Here is a 24,793-nt window from a genome sequence, read left to right as displayed (position 1 = left end):
AGTGGCAGGATATAAAATCAATGCACAGAAATCAGTGACATTCCTATACACCAACAACAAGAGAGAAGAGAGACAAATTAAGGAGTCGATCCCATTTACAATTGCACCCAAAACCATAAGATACCTAGGAATAAATTTAACCAAAGAGGCAAAGGATCTGTACTCAGGAAACTATAAAATACTCATGAAAGAAATTGAGGAAGACACAAAGAAATGGAAAAACTTTCCATGCTCATGGATTGTAAGAACAAACATTGTGAAGATGTCAATGCTACCTAGAGCAATCTACACATTCAATGCAATCCCCATCAAAACACCATCCACTTTTTTCAAAGAAATGGAACAAATAATCCTAAAATTTGTATGGAACCAGAAGAGAACCCGAATAGCCAGAGGAATCTTGAAAAAGAAAAGCAAAGCTGGAGGCATCACAATTCTGGACTTCCAGCTCTATTACAAAGCTGTCATCATCAAGACAGTATGGTACTGGCACAAAAACCGACACATAGATCAATGGAACAGAATTGAGAGCCCAGATATGGACCCTAAACTCTATGGTCAACTAATCTTTGACAAAGCAGGAAAGAATGTCCAATGGAAGAAAGACTGTCTCTTCAACAAATGGTGTTGGGAAAATTGGACAGCCACATGCAGAAGAATGAAACTGGACCATTTCCTTACACCACACACTAAAATAGACTCCAAATGGTTGAAAGACCTAAACGTGAGACAGGAGTCCATCAAAATCCTAAAGGAGAACACAGGCAGCAACCTCTTCGACCTCAGCTGCAGCAACTTCTTCCTGGAAACATCGCCAAAGGCAAGGGAAGCAAGGGCAAAAATGAACTATTGGGATTTCATCAAGATAAAAAGCTTTTGCACAGCAAAAGAAACAGTCAACAAAACCAAAAGACAACCGACAGAATGGGAGAAGGTATTTGCAAATGACATATCAGATAAAGGGCTAGTATCCAAAATTTATAAAGAACTTATCAAACTCAACACCCAAAGAACAAATAATCCAATCAAGAAATGGGCAGATGACATGAACAGACATTTTTCCAAAGAAGACATCCAAATGGCCAACAGACACATGGAAAAGTGCTCCACATCACTCGGCATCAGGGAAATCCAAATCAAAACGTCACTGAGATACCACCTCACACCAGTCAGAATGGCTAAAATTAACAAGTCAGGAAATGACAGATGTTGGCGAGGATGTGGAGAAAGGGGAACCCTCCTATACTGTGGGTGGGAATGCAAGCTGGTGCAGCCACTCTGGAAAACAGTATGGAGGTTCCTCAAACAGTTGAAAATAGAGCTACCCTACAATCCAGCAATTGCACTACTGGGGTATTTACCCCAAAGATACAAATGTAGGGATCCGAAGGGGTACGTGCACCCCAATGTTTATAGCAGCAATGTCCACAATAGCCAATCTGTGGAAATCACGAAGATGTCCATCGACAGATGAATGGATAAAGAAGAGGTGGTATATATACACAATGGAATATTAAAGGAGCCATAAAAAGGAATGAGATCTTGTCATTTGCAATGACGTGGTTGGAACTGGAGGGTGTTATGCTGAGTGAAATAAGTCAATCAGAGAAAGCCATGTATCATATGACTTCACTGATATGAGGAATTCTTAATCTCAGGAAACAAACTGAGGGTTGCTGGAGTGGTGGGGGTTTGGGAGGGATGGGGTGGCTGGGTGATAGACATTGGGGAGGGTATGTGCTATGGTGTGTGCTGTGAATTGTGCAAGACTGTTGAATCACAGATCTGTACCTCTGAAACAAATAATGCAATATATGTTAAGAACAAAAAAAGCAGAATAAGATAGCAGGAGGGGAAGAATGAAGGGGAGTAAATCGGAGGGAGAGAGGAACCATGAGAGACGATGGACTCTGAAAAACAAACTGAGGGTTCTAGAGGGGAGGGGGGTGGGGGATGTGTTAGCCTGGTGATGAGCATTAAAGAGGGCACGTTCTGCTTGGAGCACTGGGTGTTATGCACAAACAATGAATCATGGAGCACTACATCAAAAACTAATGATGTAATGTATGGTGATTAACATAACAATAAAAAATTTTAATAAAAGTTATTAAGATTGCCTGATGGGGGCACCCGGGTGGCTCAGCCATTAACCATCTGCCTTCGGCTCAGGTCATGATCCCAGGGTCCTGGGATCGAGCCCTGCATCGGGCTCCCCGCTCGGCGGGAAGCCTGCTTCTCCCTCTCCCACTCCCCCTGCTTGTGTTCCCTTTTTTGCTGTGTCTCTCTCTGTCAAATAAATAAATAAAATATTAAAAAATAAGAGTTCCTGACCACTGAAAGGAAACTGATTTCTCATTATGGTGAAAGATAAAACCTAGGTGTCATCCTTATTCTAAGACATGCTCTTATTTTTGTCCTAAAAATTCACCTTTCTCAAGGCCAAGTTCTAACTGAGCAACTAAGGAACTCCTTAGTGGAGAAGTAGCACAGTTACTGGGGAATTGCCCATCAAGTTGAAAGGAGTATTTGCCAAGATTTCTGCTATCAAGTGCTGACTAAGTAGTGCATATGCCATTATTTCTTTCAAAATTATCATAGGTTGAATGCCTGAGAAGCAGATTCTAAGACTAGAATGTATACGCAAAGGATTTACTTGGGATTGATGCTAGGAAGCACCAGTAGGCAGTGGAGGGGGTAGGAAAGGAAGCCAGTTTACCACAGTACTATTGGGAAAGTTCCAATTGTGCACAGTGGGGTCTCAGTCCTGCTGGGGAACTTCGGGTCAAAGTGCAGAACATGTCTCAGATTTACTGCAGCTGAAGATGTGGATGAGCAATGCCCTTTATCCACAGAAAGCTACCTGTCATTGTTTGAGGTTTGTTGGAAGATGTGGGGAGGCAGAGCCTTAACTCTCTGACACTTATGAGTTGAGAGAGCCCTAGGCAGAGTCCCAGGCACTTGCAATTGGCAGCTGCCAGTTAAAATGCAGGGAGCCCTGAATGTGGAGGGGGTATGGGTGAGGCCCCAAGAATATTGCAGACACCAATAAAACTGAAGCTTTCAGTAAAACCAGGTATATGACAGCATTAGGATAAATCCTTTCCATTGGGCCTCTTAAAATAAATTATCGCTGCTTTCATGACAAGAGGTCAAATATTTAAACCTCTCAGGGGCAAAACTTTTGGAAACCTAAAAAGTTCGATATTCATACCTCATTATTATTTTTATTGTCGTAAGAACACTTAAAACAATATGCACCCTCTGAACAAATTTTTAAGCATACGCTATATTACTGTTACCTATAGGTGCAACGTTGTCCAGGAGATCTCTAGAACTGATTGTTTTTGCACTTTATACCCACTGAACAGCAACTCCCCATTTCCCCCTGCCCCCAGTCCCTGGCAATCACCATTCTACTCTCTTTTATGCTCATGCTTTCATATGGGACAGTTCAAAGCAAGATTTGATGATTTAACGTAGTAATTATATTTTAGCAAATTCTAAGACAACTGACATCTTTTTTCTTAAAAATAATGATTGAAACTGTCAAAAATTTAAATTCTTTCAAAACTATTGTACTGTCATTTGTGCAATGGCTATTGTAACTTTTTACATATAAACAAACACAATCAATTGATTCACAATGCTAATACTGGTTTTTAACATAAGAATAAATATTACTTATTTGTATGTTCCTCATTCACTGTTAGTTTTGCCTTAGCTAATGTATTAGCTATTAGATGTAGATTTCCATATGTAAATAGGTGTTTTTCTGCTTTATTCTTCTCAAAATGATTAGGTAGCTTTCCAATTCAATAAATCTACGGAAATTATATGTGCTATATTAGCTATACTATGTTCAGAAAGTAATTATTTTAACTTATTACACATTGTTTGTGCTGTATTGTACTTTAAAGAAATATGTATGTTAAACCACAGCAATACTTACTACAGTTCTGTAATTTGATTCATGCAAATCTGCCAGGAATAAAATCAACCACAGTTTAATTTCAAACCTTCCCAACCAGCAGCTGTACAATTTATGCACTACTTTTCTATTTTTACTACTGGATAATGACAATGATGAATGTCTTTAGGAGGAAATACATATTCATTGGAAAGACTGAGATCAAAACTATCCCCCTTCAAAGGGCCCACAAAGGTAGGAAGCCCATTTGCGTGCTGCCAGAGATTTGTTGGTAGTGAGCTGGAATTATGCCCAAAACTGCAAATCCTCATTAGAGGATTCAATAATCCAGTGAAATTAAACCTGCAATGATACCTTTTTACAAACCCCAGTAATCAATACGATCACAACTGGCATCAGCTATAATACTCTTAAACATATCTGAAAGAACAAATGATTAGCTGAGTGTAGCCAGGGGCCCATCATTCTGAGTATGCCAGGTTAAGAGGTATGAAGACAAAGATATTCAACTGGCAACTTAATAAGTTTAGGGTCACTGCTCTCCTGACCCATATGTCTGGGAACATGGAATGAAATGAATATTAGCTCATTAGCAGTGATTTACATGTTGAATGACAATGATGAGCTTATAAACTGCTGTCATGTGAAATTAGTTAATGTGAATAATGACAAGAACGCTGGCATGTCTCCTTTATCAATTGATCGGGTTTCTTTTCTTCACTGCATCCACCAGCAATCTGACTTTTATTTCAAAAAGAATAAGAAAGAGTACCATACTGAAATGGATGGAGTAGCTCCAGAGATCCATGCCTTTCTTATTTTATTTTAGCAGGTAAATTTACAGCTTACTTGATATAATGTAAGATAGCAAATTTAAGTCACTCAAGATATTGCAGCTCTGATTTCCAAAACAAACAAACAGCTTTATCTATCTGTATACTTATGCAGACAAATGTGTGATATGGAATGAGCTCCCAAGAAATCATTTAGCGTATAAAATACTTTGGCTAATAAGGTGCTGCTGAGAGCAAACTTCTCTTCTGTCTATAATCTCACACTATTTGCACTGAAAAATACTGAGCTCTGGCTACACTCTCATTTTGGGTGTAAAATGTACGATCACAAACGTTATCTTGAGACACATTATTATGTATATTTTCTTGATGCTACATTCATCTATCTTCAGACACTTCCCTCTAGAATTCAAAGACTATTTCCTCATCATGTTTTGTCTTAGTGTGGGATTGAGAAACACAGTTGGTGATTTGAAAAACCCTGGATTTGGGTGATAGCCTTTGCCTGGTAATTTTAAAGAAATATTTCATTGCTTTCTATTCAATTAGATTCCATGTATTCTAGTACTGATAATGGCACTAATTCAAAGTTGAATATGCATATTATAAGTAGAAAACATAAAGCTAAAATTGTATGCAATAGATACCATTTAAAATCTCATCTAATTCCCTCTTTTCTGGGAGAAGAAAGGAAAGTAATGTATTAATTGTGCATATACTGTTACTCTATCAAAGCATGCTTTTTGATTGATAAGTCCTTTCTGTCCTGAATCTATGTGAAACTATTACTTTTGTCTGTTGCCTCATTTTAGAAAGTCTCTCAACATTAAATATTATAAAATACCTCTTTTGGTTTATGTTTCTCTTTCGATCCCAGATTTCTAGAACTAACCATCCTGTGAAGTGTTTTAGGAATTTCACGTCTAAGTAAAAATACCTTCAGTGTGTACATTTAAGTCAATTGTTCTGGTACTGCAAATGATCAAGATGAATATCTTGTAAAAATCTAATAAAAGTGCTTTGCTTTTACCTTCAGCGACTCCTCTTGTTTAAAGAGATCTTCAAAATCTTTAGCACAGAGTTCGGGAGCATTAAGAAGTTGTTCCACTTCTGATAGGGCTTGTGAGACATGAGTGATCTCAGTCAGGTAAGTAGAAGGCACATAAGAAATTTCCAAAGGCATATCTTCAGTCATCACCATCACCGACTCTTCATGGACAGTGTGCTGGTATAGGCATACAAAAGAACAATTCCTTTAGCTTCCTGATAATGAAAAGATCTCTACTGAGTTTATATAAATTCCAGTTTATAGCTGACAGAGGGCTGGAAGTGAATAAAAAAGTGCATGGTGATAAGTCTAGTAAAAAGGTTATTATTTATACACCCTCTTTTCACAAAAAGTGTTAGAAGCATTGCATTTAAAAATAAGAGATACATACACATTAGTACCAATGAGTGTAAGAATGAAAGACCAAGAGCCATAAGGTCACGAGAGGGATAGTTTTACTCTAAGAAAGGATGATTTTTACAACTGGTTTTTAAAATGTAATTCTAAGCTCCCTGGAAAACTAGGTATGGGGTAGGATGGTGGGGGCGTCTACATTTGTGGTTTTCCTACAAAAGGAACCTCTCCTATACTTTTCTTCCCTAAACTAGATTGAGGTACAAAAGGGACAAAGTGGTTTTGGCTGGTATATACTTTTAAATTCAGCACACTTCTCCTCCAAATTCCAGACACCAGCTTTCCTCTTTAATGCTAGTTTCCTGTTAAGTTAAGCTGCTAATGAAAGTACTAGATGAGAAAGCCGAGAGCGGAATTCACATTATAATAAAAACTCCAGAAAGCCGTAAGGTCTAGGGAAGCACTAGCCTCTCTTCCTACATCTACACTTTCCTACCTACCATTCAAGTACTATAAGTGATGGACATTTGGAGCTTAGAGTCCTTTTAGATTTGGCCAATAGTGCCTCTTTCCTTACTCCTGTAAGAGCATGAAATAAACGCTATTTGGGACACAAATTCAGAAAGATAGATGACCTCTGCTCTCTTCTGTCTCTACTATAAGCAACAAAACTCTTGTAATTGAAATTAGTTTTCCAGTAACTTTGTTTTGAATTGATCAACTGCCATCTGCCTGTTGATGGGGTCAACTGAGGGTTTCAGTGGCAGTCTCTAGAGGAGTTCTGATGATCAGCATGCTAACATAGCCATTTATTACTGCACAAGTTTTATGACAAGACTATCCCCATTTTTCCAACAATGTAATTAAATGGAGTTTAGGATCTCAAACTGAATCCATGTAAAGATGAGTGAAATTATAAGCTGCTCTATTTATGCTTTCCTATTAATTTCTCAGGTCCAGTATTCTTGTACTCAGTTCTTACATAATATAAAAATAATTGCAATCTAGATGTCTCATTTACTTATGACACTGCAAATTCACAGAATTACACAAATTAGCTTAAATGGCATAATTATACTTTTTACAAAGTTTGATGTTGTGTGTATATCTTGACTAAATATATGGTACATATTCCTTCGTGATGAATAGAATGATAATCTACATGTACTTCTAATTTTACACTTCAAATAATACTAGAATTTTGGGCTAGAGTTTAAAGAGGACAATCTACAGATTTAACCACATATTTTTATTTTTTATTTTTATTTTTTTTTAAAGATTTTATTTATTTTATTTGAGAGAGAGAATGAGAGAGAGAGCACATGAGAGGGGGGAGGGCCAGAGGGAGAAGCCCACTCCATGCCGAGCAGGGAGCCCGATGCGGGACTCGATCCCGGAACTCCAGGATCATGACCTGAGCCGAAGGCAGTCGCTTAACCAACTGAGCCACCCAGGCGTCCCTAACCACATATTTTTAAATTCAAATTCTCAATCTCTTCATTTCAAATGAACCTTCCCACCAATTTAAAAGAAAAATAAATCAGCAGACATTTGAATGCACATTAATTTCATACTACCTAGTAGAGTTAACACAAGTCAAGCAAGTTCACTGTGACTTCCATGTATTCTACTACACTGGTGACTGTTGTTCTTAAAAATTTCCAAGTTAATAAGTTATTTTTCTTATTTGCATCAGTTTCTTCAACTCCTGGGGGAAAGATACTTCTACATTATCTGAAACAAGAATGTTCCTATACCATGTTTCAGTAATGGTGAATTTTTCTTTCTTTTTAATTATATAAATTTCATACCTCTAAATTTTTATAGAACAGTGGGTTTTGTTATTAGGGACAAAATTGGGTAGAGGACAAGTAGCGGTTTATCTCTCCCATATATGTATATACACATGTATATATGTGTATGTGTATTTTTGTCTAACCAAGGGGGTTATTTTTAGAATAAGACATACCTTCAAAATATTTAAAAAACATCTGAGTTTCATTTAAAAAAATCAGTGTGAGTTCCAAAAGGTTTTAATGTCTGTCCTCATCATTTTCTCTTAAAAAGTAAATAATTCTAAGTTCTTTACATTCTCTTTCTGTTTTCTTTTTTGACATGTAGTTTCCTTGATCTTCATTACCTATACTTGAGATGCTCACAGCTATCTTAATTTCATACTGATGACTGCCAAACATAATAATTATGGATTATAGATAGCAAGGGACTTAATTGAACAGTTAACTACAATGGAGGAAAAAGACATTAAAAATAAACTCACATTTAACTATTGCCTTGGACTTAACTTCCTGAAACACAATTTAAAACCCAAGTTTCTAGTTCTTTGGTGTTTGTGGTTAATGGTATTTTGTTGTACATACCGGAATTTTACATAAAAATGCATGATTGACACTAATGTAACATTGTGTCAACTATACTCAAATAAAATTTTTCTTTTAAAAAATTAGATTTATTTAAATAATAATTAATGCTAACCACACAGCTCTGAAGACTGGAGTGCTATATCTCAACAAAGAAGATTTGCATTGGCTGCAGGGCACCTGGGTGGCTATCAGTAAAGCATCCAGCTCTTGATTTCTGTTCCGGTCATGACCTCATGGGTCATGGGATTGAGCCCTGAGTTGGGCTCTGCGTTCAGTGTGGAGTCTGCTTAAAAGATTCTTTCCCTCTGCCCTGCCTCTCAAATAAATAAATCTTAAAAAAAATAAATAAAAAGATTTGCACTGGCTACAGTCCTCACTCAGGACTCTAAGAAAGTAAGCAGCACACTGGCTTCTCATTTGTTAAGCTTTCCACTACTTGACTAAATGTCTGTCATAGATTATTTTATTACATATTGATTCATGTCTTCTTTTCCACATAATAAATATTCATCATCACATCATAAGAAAACCTTTTCCACCCATATTTCAATGGAAATCTCTTTAAGGGAATGTTAGGTGGCATCTATTTAAACTCAGAATTTTTCAAATAATTGAAAATTTGTATCTGGTTCTAAAAACTCTTTTTGCTTTTTCTTTTCTTAAATGATGAAGCCATCACTGACCTGATTGCAATGCTCTTCAAAGAAGCATTTGCCACTGTACTGCACATAGGCCATGCTCTATTAACATGTACATTGCAATTATTTTCAAGACTATTATACACAAGCCTTAGAGCAACTGGTGTCAATTCATGAAAATAAGTGGACTAACTATAGCACAACCGATTTACTCCATGCTCACACATGGCAAGAAGACAATATCCAGAATATTGAGAAATATTAAAACTGTTATGGTTGATGAGAACAATCAAAGAAATAAAGACATAGTCTATCAGTTTAGAAAAGATATGAGAAAAACATTGTAATCTTTGCGATCCTAAACTACTGATAAACAAGTAATTTTCTTTCTATTTTTTCATTTGTAAAAAAAAAAAAAGTAAATTAGAATGCTTATAATTCCTAAAATGCCGTCCAGTTACAATTATCTGTGAACACTGACTCAGCTGTATTTTGTAAATTAAACTGAAAAAGGTTAGTAACCACACATTGAAAATATTTAATGAAGACTGATCTATTGGAGGACTTAGTTCCTCCTATCATCTCATCATCATAGACAGGAGAAGTTAAGTGGAGCGAATCACCTGAATAGAGAAAGCCAAGCAATGGTCCCATGAACTTTTATGAGAAATACAAAAATTTCAGAATAATTCTTTGATACCATTGGGAAACTATCAACTCATTTTATAGAAAATTTACTCATATATTTTGAGTATTCTCATTTAGTATAAAGTTGTAATAGATCCAATAAATTTTAATAGAGAGAAACATATCATAAGTTTCATATACAAGAAACAACTAAAAATTTAATCAACAGAGCCAGAAATTTAGAGATCTTGTTTACTATCTACTCCTTAAAAAATATTATTGCTTTTGACAAAGTCATGCAGTTCTATAATAAATAAACTATATCCAATGAATGACTTTCCATTTGGTTTAATAAAAATTTCACACAGTTATTTAAAAATCAGTATAATTGGAAGTATCATGTTTATTTTCTCCTCTTTATGCATAATCCGTGCGCTCATATTCAGATTTTGCCTTTTCATCTGAATTTCATTACCTCTGCCTTGAATAATCATATCCTTCTGAATTCTGATGTATACAAATCCTGTCTAACCTTTTGAAAATCAACTTGCTTTTGTTAATGTTCTTTACCATCTTATATCATTATAGAAATTCATGCATCATTAGCAAGGAAGTGCTGTAGCCATACTAATTCATTTTATTTCTCTCTGTTCATATTCACTTCTAACGATATATACCCCAAAGACTATGCTATCCTCATTTTCTGGAAATGAAAATCAAGAGATATGGAAGAAAGCCCCAAAGTACCTATTTTTATTAAAAAATGGAAAGCTCAAATCATGCTTAAAAGGATTATGATAGGATAAAACTATGATTTGTAACACCTAAGGCTGAAGTGAAAACAGTTTTGAGATTTTCAGCTATGTACATAGGCATAGGTATCACTCATAAAGTTTTTAATAAAAACTTTGGTTTCTCTGAAACTTTAGTTATCACATTCTTTTTATTACTTAAAATTTGTTTCTTGAAGGACCACATAGCTGCTTAAGATAGAGGCAATCCTGTTTTGAAACCAACGGTGCATTATATCTAAGTGTTTAAAACAAAATATTCTCCTCCATGATTTAAAGGACTTCTCTCTCCTCAATATAAGTTTCAAATGGATTGTGGTTATTGGACCACTTATGAGTTATGAGGTCAAAGAAACTCAAAAAGAAAAAAAGAAAAATGCACTACATCCCATATTATTATGATACAGTCCTTGAAAATACCTATCTATCTAATATAAATATGGTATATAGAAAATATGTCAACACAAAGTCTAGCTCAAAAAAAAAAAACTGGCATCTGGACAAAAAAATCATAATACAATAATGTACCCATTTTTTTGTTTACTCCATTAAAGTTAATAAAGACAAAGGTGGGCTAAATCTTTAAAAGAAAACAAGTTTATTAATGATTAAAGTGACCCATGATATGAAAATCTGTTAATGTATATCTGATTATCTTTCCTCAAAAGGGCATTCTTAAATAGTACAGGTTATTTTAGATTTTATTTATTTATTTATTTGAGAGAGAGAGAGAGAGACAGAGAGAGAGAGAGAGACAGAGATAGAGAGAGCACAAGTGGGGAGGAGAGGGAGAAGCAGGCTTCCTGCAGAGCAGGGAGCCTGATGCGGGGCTCGATCCCAGAACCCTGGGATCATGACCTGGGCCAAAGGCAGACGCTCAACCATCTGAGCCACCCAGGCGCCCCAATAGTGCAGATTATTTTAAAATAATAACCCAATAGCACGTAAATCCCAAATATGATTATAGGATATTATGGGTTCTGATGGGTCATAAATGGCAAGCAACTGGAAAAGAATTTAGGTAGCTCCCTTTCCTAATCTCAAAAGTATTTGGAGAAAGACAATTAAGTTTCCTTCTAGGAATCACTACAGTAAGAAACACACTTGAGCTATTTTTATTTATTTCTCCTCGGTCATTTATATAAATTACAAGCTTAAAAAGGGAAGTCAAAAAATCAAGTGTGGCAAAAAATACTACATTAATCCACAGACAGAAAAAAAGAATCAAATGATAAAGCATACAAAAGACAAGAATATGACACAGATGAGGTATATATGGGTTTAGTCTTTCCTGTTTACAGTTTTGGATACACATAAATGCCAAGGCAATAATCGCATGCTGACAGTACTTAGCCTTCCTTGTGTTTAATTAAGTCACCGGGTACAAAGAGTCTAAATGAGTCCAAACGGATTGGTTATGATCTTACATACACAAAACAGCAATGAGAGAGCTTGCTCTTAGGTATTCCCACCTCCTTTACGCATCATCTAGAAAACTGTCTCTGTGAAACTATGTAAGAAGAAAAGGAGATCAACCCTCAGATGATCATTAAGTAATTGATCAACAAACTGTATTAAGCTTATGACTTACCTCCCTTTTATTCAAAAATAACAAGACACGGTAAATAATAAAGCAATCACTGTAAAATAGTGCAGAAAATCATCTTTATAGCCCTATTATTTATTTTCTAAAAATCAAATGTTTGGTGCAGGGCAGGCTGTCAGTGAAGCGGGTATGCGGGTGAAGCTCGATTGGCCATTCTCTGAGTACACCCTACTTCTAGAAGGCCAGGTATGTGTAGTGTCCTGTATAACAGATCTGGCTGCTGGACTTGCTCATTCATCTGCCTCATGGTGATTCTTCTCTTCCACACCATCAAATCTACCTAGCTCCTCAGGGCCAAGCTAAATTACCATCTAATTAAACTGATAAACTAAATCTTGATAACGTGTTAATGGCTTATAGTGGTTTAAAGTGTTATCCTCCAGAGGATAACATTTGCATTTTAATAAGGATTTTCAATAAATTAACATACATTAGTGACTTGGTAGAATTCTAGTCACTACGTATGGCCTGTGGGAGAAGTGAAAGAAAAGGGTTTTGGTTCCCACTAAGGTAAGCACCAACATATATGGCCCACCTTGGAAGAAATCATGAGAAAAATAACATAACTTCATAGATAAGGCTACATATCCAATGTAAAATAAATGTACCAAAGACTCAGGCATAGTTAGCATATATTTGTTGAATAAATGAATAAAGAAAGTACCAGCTTAAAAAGGCAATTTTTAACAATCGATGTTTGACTAGAATTGCTGGGGTCTACGGTTGTAATATAATGTCCACTTTAGAGTTCTCAGAATGCAAACAGGAATATTTTCTTCACTTCATAATGTAATCTTCATTGGTATAGATTTGAAAGTATTTCTGATTTAACCATGTCACATTTCTCCAATTCAGGGCACACCAGCTCAGGCTGTCACACGTGCATGTCTTGGCTTTTCAGTCGTCTCTCTGTTATTAATGTAATTCATTATATGTGAACAAAAAAAGAAGCAATTATTTGGGATTCTGTTATACAGATACTTTTAGGAGATGTTAATTTTAGCCTCATTCATGGAGGTCTACAATGCCTATTAGTAGATTATAGTGTCTGAGGAGGCTATTAGTCAAGAAATCTTTTTTAATCCTGGCTAACTCTTCCCAAACTGTTCATATAAAATTTTTAATTTATATAACTAGTATATATTTTCTGATAGGAAGCTATTCTGATATATAAGCTGGCAATACCTGGCACAGGAGTTTTTCATATGTTCACATGTGAAAATGAACACACACGTATATATACACAAACATTTAGTTTAAATTGAAAATAAAATTAACCCAAGAAAACTAACTTTGGAATTACTTTAAATCCTGCAATTATATGTCACACTACCATATTACTTAATTTCTATTGCCCTGTGAATCTTCCAGTTTGAGTGGATTTTGTAGAAGAGACTTACAATATTAATTTCTATGTTACACTTCTCAAACATTTCAGAAAACCTGGCTATCATTTATCTCCACATTATTTAATGTGGCAATTAAGTACATATTTCCGAATATGCCTGTGCCATAATTTTGTTTTTGAATGATTTTTTCTTTATTAAAAATGTGATAGTGCTAAGTCAGTCAGAGAAAGGCAAATACTAGATGATCTCACTTGTCAAATTTAAGAAACAAAACAAATAAGCAAAGGAAAAAAAAGAGAGAGAGAGAGAGACAAACCAACCAAGAAACAGACTCTTAACTATAGAGAACAAAGTGATGGTTACCAGAGGGGAGGTAGGTGGGGGGATGGGGGAAAATGGGGAATGGGAATTAAAGAGTACACTTATGATGAAAAAAATAATGGTAAGAAAAAATAAAATTAAATAAAAATAAAAATGTGACAGTGAATACACCTATAACTGCATTGTCCAATATGGTAATCCTTAGCTACATATGACTATTTAAATTTAAATCTAAATTATTTAAAAGGAAATACAATTAAGATTTTAGTTGCTAATGAGATTAAATTACAAGATGGTGTTCAACTTTTAATAATATAGAAAGTTCATAATGCAAAAGCTAGGATTTTTATCTCTATGTGAAAAATTTTAACACTGGTATGTATCAGAAAACAATTATAACATATGTAGATTGACAGTTTTCCTCACAAAGGAGATTTTGACTGGTTACTAAATCCAATTTAAAATGCCAAAAGCTTGGGTGCCTGGGTAGCTCAGTTGGTTAGGCGACTGCCTTCGGCTGAGGTCATGATCCCGGAGTCCCGGGATCGAGTCCCGCATCGGTCTCCCTGCTCAGCGAGGAGCCTGCTTCTCCCTCTGGCCCTCCCCCCCTCATGTACTCTCTCTCTCTCATTCTCGCTCTCTCAAATAAATAAATAAATCTTTACCCCCCCAAAAAATAAATAAAATGCCAAAAGCTTAAAATTCAGTAAGTTTGTCATACTATATCTGATAGATATTCTTGAACTGCTAATATATTTTGTTTTCATATATACAGCCCCTCAATCTCTAGGTAATCTCATCAACTCTGATGAAATTAATTAATAAAAGCACCTATGTGAATTATATAAATTATATACGCAGGACTTATGTGTTGAAAGCTTATGAATTTATGCATAAACAGGTGTGTGTGTACATACAAACAAAATGCAAAAGTTGAGATGGTGAGAATATTACCTCATGTACACACGTTTTCTGTCTCCCTCACAGGTGAGTAGACTCAACCTCCAAAATAACCGTGACTAACTACTAGAATCTAGAAGAATATATGCATCAGAGATTCAGATTTTAGAAAAAGAGAGGAGAGAAATTGGTGGTGGTCTTCAAATCTCTGGCACAGTCTGGGATGGAAACTATCAACCTGGTGATTTCCAGGTGTGTATGTGGGATGACTCGTGGGAGACAACTGATTTAACAAGATTCCTTTGACCCAGGAAGGAATCGGTACCTGCTGGTTTGCTTGATGCAGGAATTACGGGATGGTACGAAATAACCTAGGACAGGCTTAACCACCACTTCTTATTCATAAGCTCAAGATGCTTTCTTACACATACTTTTTCTGGAAGGTTCTGGCTTGTTAAGCCTTTCTTCCCCAGAAACAAATACTCCCATTATTTTTGTTGGTTTTCAATCAGCACTATATAATAGAACCCACAAACCTGACTTATATTTGTGCTAAAAATTTCACACCCTTTGACTTAAACACAAAGGACAGAACACAAACCATTACAGTAGATATAAGGGACTGAAAAAGGGAAACAAAGCTGAGGGTCCACACAAGTAATATACTAGAAAAAAGAGACAAGTGCTTTAATAAAAATGAAATGAGAAGCTTAAAAAGACAACGCTAGAGCTCAGAAAAACCTGATACCTGGTTTTTGAAAATTCAATAGATGATTTGGAAAAGAGAATGGTCACTGCTAAAAATAAAATGCAGGCTCTGAATGATCAAACAAAGGAAATACCCCACAACACAGAGAAAGACAAAATGAAAATGAAACCCTAAGTGAAAAGATAAGAGGAATGATAGAGGATGATAGAACCAGGACATATAATATGTAAAGAATACAAATATCAAAAGGAGGAAAGAACAGATGAAACAGAAAAAATTAAAGTAACTATAGGACAAAATTTTCCTGAGCTAAAAAATTATTGATCTGCTAAAGTTAAAAATGTTACCCAAGTACCAAGAGGGGTAAAAGAATAATTAAAGAAACATATTTAGAAATACATTAAATCATATCTTAGTGAAACTTTTGAACTCTGAGGACAGGAGTGAAGGGCATCTTAGAGTTTGAGACAAAGAAAACAGTTTAGATATAAAAATAATGAAATTTGGACTAGCATCGGATTGGCCACAATGGAAACTAGGACACAGTGGACGTTAGAAAGCAATGGAAACTAGAAGATAGTGGTTCATAACCTACAGAGACTATTAAAAGAAAAAGAGAGATTCAAGAATGATGTTATTATCCAAGGAATCCATCCTCACGACTGCAAAAGATCATTTTAAAAATACAAGTATTGGGGTGGAGCAAGATGGCGGAGGAGTAGGAGACCTGGATTTCGTCTGGTCTCAGGAATTCAGCTGGGTAGGGATCAAACCATTCTGAACACCTACGAACTCAACAGGAGGCCGAAGAAGAGAGTAGCAACAACTCTCTGAACAGAGAAGCGACCACTTACTGGAAGGTAGGACGTGCGGAGAAGTGAATCCGAGGCGATATTTGGGAGGATAGACGGCGGGGGAGGGGCCTCCACCAGCCGCTTCTGGCAAGTGATAGAGCCGCGGAGCACAGAATCGGAACTTTTAGAAGCCGGCTCCGCTGAGGGATGTCGCTCCAGTGGCTAAGTGGGAGGTGGAACCCTCGCAGGACAGTGTGGTCTCAGGACCCTCGGGGTCACAGAAAGACCGGGGGTGCCTGAGTGCGGCAGAGCTCCCAGGTATCGGAGCGGGGAAGCCGGCTGCAGAGACGAAGCCGAGGCGCGGGCTCTCAGCTCGGGGTGGCCATAAACTGTGATCCGTGGCCCAGTCAGGCCACTGCTCCTGCAGCAGGGACCCAACAGGCGGCAGATCCGGGGAGACTCCCCTTCCTCCCCCGGGAGGAGCGGCGCGGGAGCGCACCGCAGGGATCTGCTGGGTTTGGAGACTCCACACGGGGTCAGGTGCCAGAGAAACACTCAGTTACAGGCCGGTGAGCACGGAGTGCGGCCGGAGACCGGGGAGACGGGAGTGACTGACCGCTTTTCTCTGGGGGCGCACTGAGGAGCGGGGACCTGAGTTCTCGGCTCCTCTGGGCGGAGATTGGGAGGCCACCATTTTCACTCGTCCTCCAAAGCTGTACCGAGAGCTTGCAGGGAACAAATGCTCCTGAGAGCAAACCCGCACAGATTACTTAGCCCCGACCAGCAAGGGTGGGGCAACTCCGCCTCCGGCAAAGACATTTGGGAACCACGGCAACAGGCCCCTCCCCCAGAAGATCCCCACGAACAGCCAGCCAAGACCAAGTTTACCGATCAACGAGAACAGCAGAACTCCAGCGCTAGGGGAATACTGCACATAGAATTCATGGGTTTTTTTCCCCTGGTTCTTTAGTCTTTCAAAGATAATTTTGTTATGTTCTTTTTTTACTTTTTCTTTTTCTTTGAATTTTTCTTTTTCCCTTTCTCAACCAACATCCCTTTTTTAAAAACCTTTTTTATTTTTCATTTTTAGAGTCATATTCTATCCCTTCATCATAGTTAACCTTATTTTTGGTATATGTATAAGTTGTTCTCTCTTTAAAATTTTGGGATACAGTTTCTTCTAATAGACCAAAATATACCCTAAATCTCTAGTGTATGTCTTTGTTCTAGTCTCCTGCCTGATCATATTCTCTCCTTTTTTCTTTTTCCAACCAACTTCTTATCAATTCCTTTTATAAAATCTTTTTTAACTTTAATCTTTACAGTCATATTCTATCCCTTCATCGTATTTACCCTTATTTTTGTACACATGTAAGTTTTTCTTTCTTTAAAATTTTGGGAGGCAGTTTCTTCTAACAGACCAAAATACTCCCAAAATCTAGTGTGTGGCACTGATCTATTCACCAGGCTGATCATATCTGATCATATTCTTTTTTCTTTCTTTCTTTCCCTTTCTTTTCCCCCCAGTTTTGGGTCTCTTCTGATTTGTTTAGTGTGTATTTTTCTGGGGTTGTTTTTACCCTGTTAGCATTTTGTTCTCTCATTCATCTGTTCTCCTCTGGACAAAATGACAAGGCGGGAAAAACTCACTGCAAAAAAAAAAAAAAAAAAAAAAAGGAACAAGAGGCAGTACTGACTTCCAGGGACCTAATCAATACAGACACTAGTAAGATGTCGGAACTAGAGTTCAGAATGACAATTACAGAGATACTAGCTGGGCTTGAAAAAAGCATGGAAGATACTAGAGAAACCCTTTCTGGAGAAATAAAAAAAAACCTAAAATCTAACCAAGTCGAAATCAAAAAGGCTATTAATGAGGTGCAATCAAAAATAGAGGCTCTAACTGCTAGGATAAATGAGGCAGAAGAGAGAAATAGTGATATAGAAGACCAAATGATGGAGGAAAAAGAAGCTGAGAATAAGAGATAAACAACTACTGGATCATGAGGGCAGAATTCGAGAGGTAAGTGATACCATGAGATGAAACAATATTAAAATAATTGGGATCCCAGAAGAAGAAGAAAGAGAGAGAGGGGCAGAAGGTATATTGGAGCAAATTATAGCAGAGAACTTCCCTAATTTGGGGAAGGAAACAGGCATCAAAATCCAGGAGGCATAGAGAAACCCCCTCAAAATCAATAAAAATAGGTCAACACCCCAACAACTAATAGTAAAATTTACAAGTCTCAAAGACAAAGAGAAAATCCTGAAAGCAGCTCGGGACAAGAGACCTGTAACCTACAATGGCAGAAACATTAGATTGGCAACAGACCTATCCACAGAGACCTGGCAGGCCAGAAAGGACTGGCATGATATATTTAGAGCACTAAAAGAGAAAAATATGCAGCCAAGAATACTATATCCAGCTAGGCTGTCACTGAAAATAAAAGGACAGATTAAAAAACTTCCAGGGCAAACAAAAACTAAAAGAATTTGCAAATACCAAACCAGCCCTACAAGAAATATTGAAAGGGGTCCTCTAAGCAAAGAGAGAGCCTAAAAGTAACATGGACGAGAAAGGAACAGAGACAATATACAGTAACAATCACCTAACAGGCAATACAATGGCACTATATTCATATCTTTCAATAGTTACCCTGAATGTAAATGGGCTAAATGCCCCAAACAAAAGACACAGGGTATCAGATTAGATAAAAAAAAAAAAAAAAAAAAAAAACAAGACCTGTCAATATGCTGCCTGCAAGAGACTCATTTTAAACCCAAAGACACCTCCAGATTGAAACTGAGGGGATAGGAAACCATTTACCATGCTAATGGACACCAAAAGAAAGCTGGGGTGGCAATCCTTATATCAGACAAATTAGATTCTAAACCAAAGACTATAATAAGAGATGAGGAAGGACACTATATCCTACTTAAAGGGTCCATCCAACAAGAAGATCTAACAACTGTAAATATCCATTCCCCTAACATGGGGGCAGCCAATTATATAAGGCAATTAATAACAAAAGCAAAGGAACACATCAACAAAAATACAATAATAGTGGGGGACTTTAACACTACCCCCCTCACTGAAATGGACAGATCATCTAAGATCAACAAGGAAATAAAGGCTTTAAATGACACACTGGACCAAATGGACTTAACAGATATATTCAGAACATTCCATCCCAAAGCAACAGAATACACATTCTTCTCTAGTGCCCATGGAACATTCTCCAGCATAGATCACATCCTAGGTCACAAATCAGGTCTCAACCAGTACCAAAAGACTGGGATCATTCCCTGCATATTTTCGGACCACAATGCTTTGAAACTAGAACCCACTCACAAGAGGAAAGTCGGAAAGAACTCAAATACATGGAGGCTAAAGAGCATCCTACTAAAGAATGAATGGATCAACCAGGAAATTAAAGGAGAATTTAAAAAATTCATGGAAACAAATGAAAATGAAAATACAACTGTTCAAAATCTTTGAGATGCAGAAAAGGCAGTCCTAAGAGGAACATATATAGCAATACAAACCTTTCTCAAGAAATAAGAAAGGTCTCAAATATACAATCTAACCCTACACCTAAAGGAGCTGGAGAAAGAACAGCAAATAACTGGAAATAAAGCCTACACCCAGCAGGAGAAGAGAAATAGTAAAGATCAGAGCAGAAATCAATGAAACAGAAACCAAAAGAACAGTAGAACAGATCAACAAAACTAGGAGCTGGTTCTTTGAAAGAATTAATAAGATTGATAAAGCCCTGGCCAGACTTATCAAAAAGAAAGGAGAAAGGACCCAAATAAATAAAATCATGAATGAAAGAGGAGAGATCACAACCAACACCAAAGAAATACAGACAATTATAAGAACATATTAGGAGCAACTCTATGCCAGCAAATTAGATAACCTGGAAGAAATGGATGCATTCCTAGAGATGTATCAACTACCAAAACTGAACCAGGAAGAAATAGAAAACCTGAACAGACCTATAACCACTAAGGAAATTGAAGCAGTCATCAAAAATCTCCCAACAAACAAAAGCCCAGGGCCAGATGGCTCCCCAGGGGAATTCTACCAAACATTTAAAGAAGAATTAATACCTATTCTCCTGAAACTGTTCCAAAAAATAGAAATGGAAGGAAAACTTCCAAACTTGTTTTATGAGGCCACCATTACCTTGATCCCCAAACCAAAGACCCCATCAAAAAGGAGAATTACAGACCAATATCCTTGATGAACATGGATGCAAAAATTCTCACCAAAACACTAGCCAATAGGATCCAACAGTACATTAAAAGGATTATTCACCACAACCAAGTGGGATTTATTTCTGGGCTGCAAGTTTGGTTCAACCTCCACAAATCAATGTGATACAATACATTAGTAAAAGAAAGAACAAGAACCATATGATCCTCTCAATAGATGCAGAAAAAGCATTTGACAAAGTACAGCATCCTTTGATTAAAACTCTTCAGAGTGTAGGAATAGAGGGTACATACCTCAATATCATAAAAGGCATCTGTGAAAAACCCACAGCGAATATTATTCTCAATGGGGGAAAACTGAGAGCTTTTCCCCTAAGGTCAGGAACACGGCAGGGATGGCCACTCTCACCACTGCTATTCAACATAGTATTAGACGTCCTAGCCACAGCAATCAGACAACAAAAAGAAACAAAAAGCATCCAAATCAGCAAAGAAGAAGTCAAACTCTCACTCTTCGCAGATGATATGATACTTTATGTGGAAAACCCAAAAGACTGCACCCCAAAACTGCTAGAACTCATACAGGAATTCAGTAAAGTGGCAGGATATAAAATCAATGCACAGAAATCAGTTGCATTTCTATAGACCAACAAGACAGAAGAAAGAGAAATTAAGGAGTCAATCCCATTTACAATTCACCCAAAACCATAAGATACCTAGGAATAAATCTAACCAAAGAGGCAAAGAATCTGTACTCAGAAAACTATAAAATACTCATGAAAGAAATTGAGGAAGTCAAAAAATGGAAAAACATTCCATGCTCATGGAATGGGAGAGCAAATATTGTGAAGATGTCAATGCTACCTAGAGCAATCTACACATTCAATGCAATCCCTATCAAAATTTCATCCACTTTTTTCAAAGAAATGGAACAAATAATCCTAAAATTTGTATGGAAACAGAAAAGACCCTGAGTAGCCAGAGGAATGTTGAAAAAGAACAGCAAAGCTGGTGGCATCACAATTCCAGACTTCAAGCTCTATTACAAAGCTGTCATCATCAAGACAGTATGGTACTGTCACAAAAACAGACACATAGATCAGTGGAGCACAATAGAGAGCCCAGAAATGGACCCTCAACTCTCTGGTCAACTAATCTTTGACAAAGCAGGAAAGAATGTCCAATGGAAAAAAGACAGTCTCTTCAACAGATGTGTTGGGAAAATTGGACAGCCTCATGCAGAAGCATGAAACTGGACCATTTCCTTACACCACACACAAAAATAAACTCAAAATGGTTGAAAGACCTAAATGTGAGACAGGAGTCCATCAAAATCCTAGAGGAGAACACAGGCAGCAACCTCTTCGACCTCAGCTGCAGCAACTTCTTCCTAGAAACATCGCAAGGCAAGGGAAACAAGGGCAAAAATGAACTCTTTAGGACTTCATCAAGATAAAAAGCTTTTGCACAGCAAAAGAAATAGTGAACAAAACCAAAAGACAACCGACAGAATGGGAGAAGGTATTTGCAAATGACATATCAGATAAAGGGCTAGTATCTAAGATCTATAAAGAACTTATCAAACTCAACACCCAAAGAACAAATAATCCAATCAAGAAATGGGCAGAAGACATGAACAGACATTTTTCCAAAGAAGACATCCGAATGGCCAACAGACACATGAAAAAGTGCTCAACATCGCTCGGCATCAGGGAAATCCAAATCAAAACCTCAGTGAGATACCACCTCACACCAATCAGAATTGCTAAAATTAACAAGTCAGGAAATGACAGATACTGGCGAGGATATAGAGAAAGGGGAATCCTCTTACACTGTTGGTGGGAATGCAAGCTGGTGCAACCACTCTGGAAAACAGTATGGAGGTTCCTCAAACAGTTGAAAATAGAGCTACCGTACTACCCAGAATTGCACTACTGGGTATTACCCCAAAGATACAAATGTAATGATCCAAAGGGGTATGTGCACCCCAATGTTTATAGGAACAAGGTCCACAATAGCCAAACTACAGACAGAACCAAGATGTCCATCAACTGTTAATGGATAAAGAAGATGTGGTGTGTGTATATACACACACACACACACACACACACACACACACACACACACACACAATGGAATATTATGCAGCCATCAAAAAAATGAAATCTTGCCATTTGCAATGACATGGATGGAACTGGACGGTATTATTCTAAGCCAAATAAGTCAATCAGAGAAAGACATGTATCATATGATCTCACTGATATGAGGAATTCTTAATCTCAGGAAACAAACTGAGGGTTACTGGAGTTTTAGGTGTTGGGAGGGATGGGGTGGCTGATTGATAGACATTGGGGAGGGTATATGCCATCGTGAGCGCTATGAATTGTGTAAGACCGATGAATCACAGACCTGTACCTCTGAAACAAATAATGCATTATATGTTAAAAAAAAAAAAAGAAGATTGTAGGAAGGTATAAATGAAGGGGGGGAAATTGGAGGGGCAGACAAACCATGAGAGACGATGGACTCTGAGAAACAAACTGAGGGTTCTAGAGGGGAGGGAGGTGTGGGGATGGGCTAGCCTGGTGATGGGTATTGAAGAGGGCACGTATTGAATGGAACACTGGTTGTAATGCACGAACAATGAATCATGGAACACTACATCAAAAACTAATGATGTCATGTATTGTGATTAACATAATAAAGTAAAACTAAAAAAATACAAGTATTAAAACTGTATACATCCCTATATACTTTTTAGAAGGAAATTTCTCAAGCACTGCAACCAAATGAAAAATAAAGTGTAATAAAGGTTTCTTTCTTTTCTTTCTTTTTCTTTTTTTTTTTTTTTTAGAGAGAAAGCATGCACACATGTGCACAAGGGCAGGAGAAGGGAGAGAGAGAGAGAGAGAGAGAGAGAGAATCGTAAGCAGGCTCCATGCCCAGCACAGAGCCTAAGGTGGGTATCGATCTCAAAATCCTGAGATCATGACCTGAGCTGAAATCAATAGTCGGAGGCTTAAACGACGGAGCCACCCAGTCACCCCTATAATAAGGATATCTAAACAGGGGTACAAAGAAACAGTGATGACCAATAAACTCTGTTTTTTTTCATTAAATTTAATGCAACATCAATAGTTTAAGTATAATTTGAGTGATATCATGACTTTGTGAACTAGGTAAGTTCCAGTGTAATGGAAAAAATAGTAGTTGGGAACTAAAATTATAAATTACTGATTTTTAACGGATTTTATCTTGATTTAAAAAGAATGAGGTGTTGCTGAGGAAATCATACCGGTGGGGAGAGCAATGTTCTTATTTCATTTCGATATAAAACTACACAAATAATAGGGTTTAAGATTGTTAAAAATAAGAACCTCAGCACTAGTAAAATGGAAATGCAGAGCTTAACTTCAAAATTACCTGCAGCAAGGGGAGGGATGCAGTAGAGTGCAATAAAGATTATGAATTACAGAATTGTAGACACAGAACAAGAGGAAATTAAATTATACCATAACATATGATAGAAGGAATTTAAACAATTACAGTTGTAAGAGCTATTTTAACAATAATGTAGCTGGTTAAATTTCCTTATTCAAAGATCCGTGTCAGATTGGATTAAAGTACACAAACTATACATAACGTGTACACATCTATAATCTGTTTAAAAGGAACACATGAAAAAACAAGGTCTCAGTGGTGTATAATATAATGATAGGTGATGCTACATCAGGAAAATAATTGGTGAAAAGTTGGAATCAAATAATAACATCAAACGAAGTATAATTCCAGGAAAAAATGGGTTCAAGAGAAGTACTGTAGTGGTAAAAGTCACAATTTTTACCAAAAAAAAAAAAAAAAGTAACAGTCATCGTTATGCCTCAACATTTGTCTGCATCCTACATGGGATAAAATTTACTAGAAATAAAAAGAGAATGTGAGAAAAATCACAGCTATAATTGATAGTTTCCATATACCTCTTCTAGAATTTGTTGGATCAAGTAGACCAAATCAAAAAAAAAAAAAAAAAAAAAACCAAGAATAGGGATTTTTTTAAACCAACAAGCTAACTTTAATCCACATTTTGTACACAATGAAAATGAACATTCTTCTTTCATATCACAGGGACATTAAAAAAGATCACATATCCACAAAAAATTTCAAAAAAAGATAAAAAAGAGATTGCAAGTCATCTTTTCTTATCATAAGCTAATAATCTAGAAATGTAGAAAAATAACAGAATAAACTTTGATTCTTCTTAAGCTGTTAAAAAGGATGCATCAGGTCTATATACATTGCCTGGAAAAATGTCCTTGATAGGCTGTTCTACTTAAA

General features: G+C 36.9%; 1 protein-coding gene across 1 annotated transcript in view; it reads right to left on the bottom strand.

Annotated features, from left to right (window-relative positions):
- DMD (dystrophin) overlaps positions 1 to 24,793 on the bottom strand; it is a 1,674,912-nt gene that overhangs the window by 1,157,735 nt on the left and 492,384 nt on the right. Inside the window, exon 37 of the mRNA XM_088028834.1 lies at positions 5,753 to 5,947. Within this exon, the coding sequence (XP_087884960.1) occupies positions 5,753 to 5,947 (195 nt within the window). The remainder of the gene's footprint in view (positions 1 to 5,752; positions 5,948 to 24,793) is intronic.

The sequence above is a fragment of the Eumetopias jubatus genome, unplaced genomic scaffold, assembly GCF_037043125.1.
Source record: "Eumetopias jubatus isolate StellerSeaLion01/CBP00866 unplaced genomic scaffold, mEumJub1_p1.0 scaffold_11, whole genome shotgun sequence".
In the NCBI taxonomy this organism is placed as follows: Eukaryota; Metazoa; Chordata; class Mammalia; order Carnivora; family Otariidae; genus Eumetopias; species Eumetopias jubatus.
The sequence above is the reverse complement of the archived record's forward strand: the minus strand, read 5'-3'. Positions and strand labels throughout refer to the sequence as shown.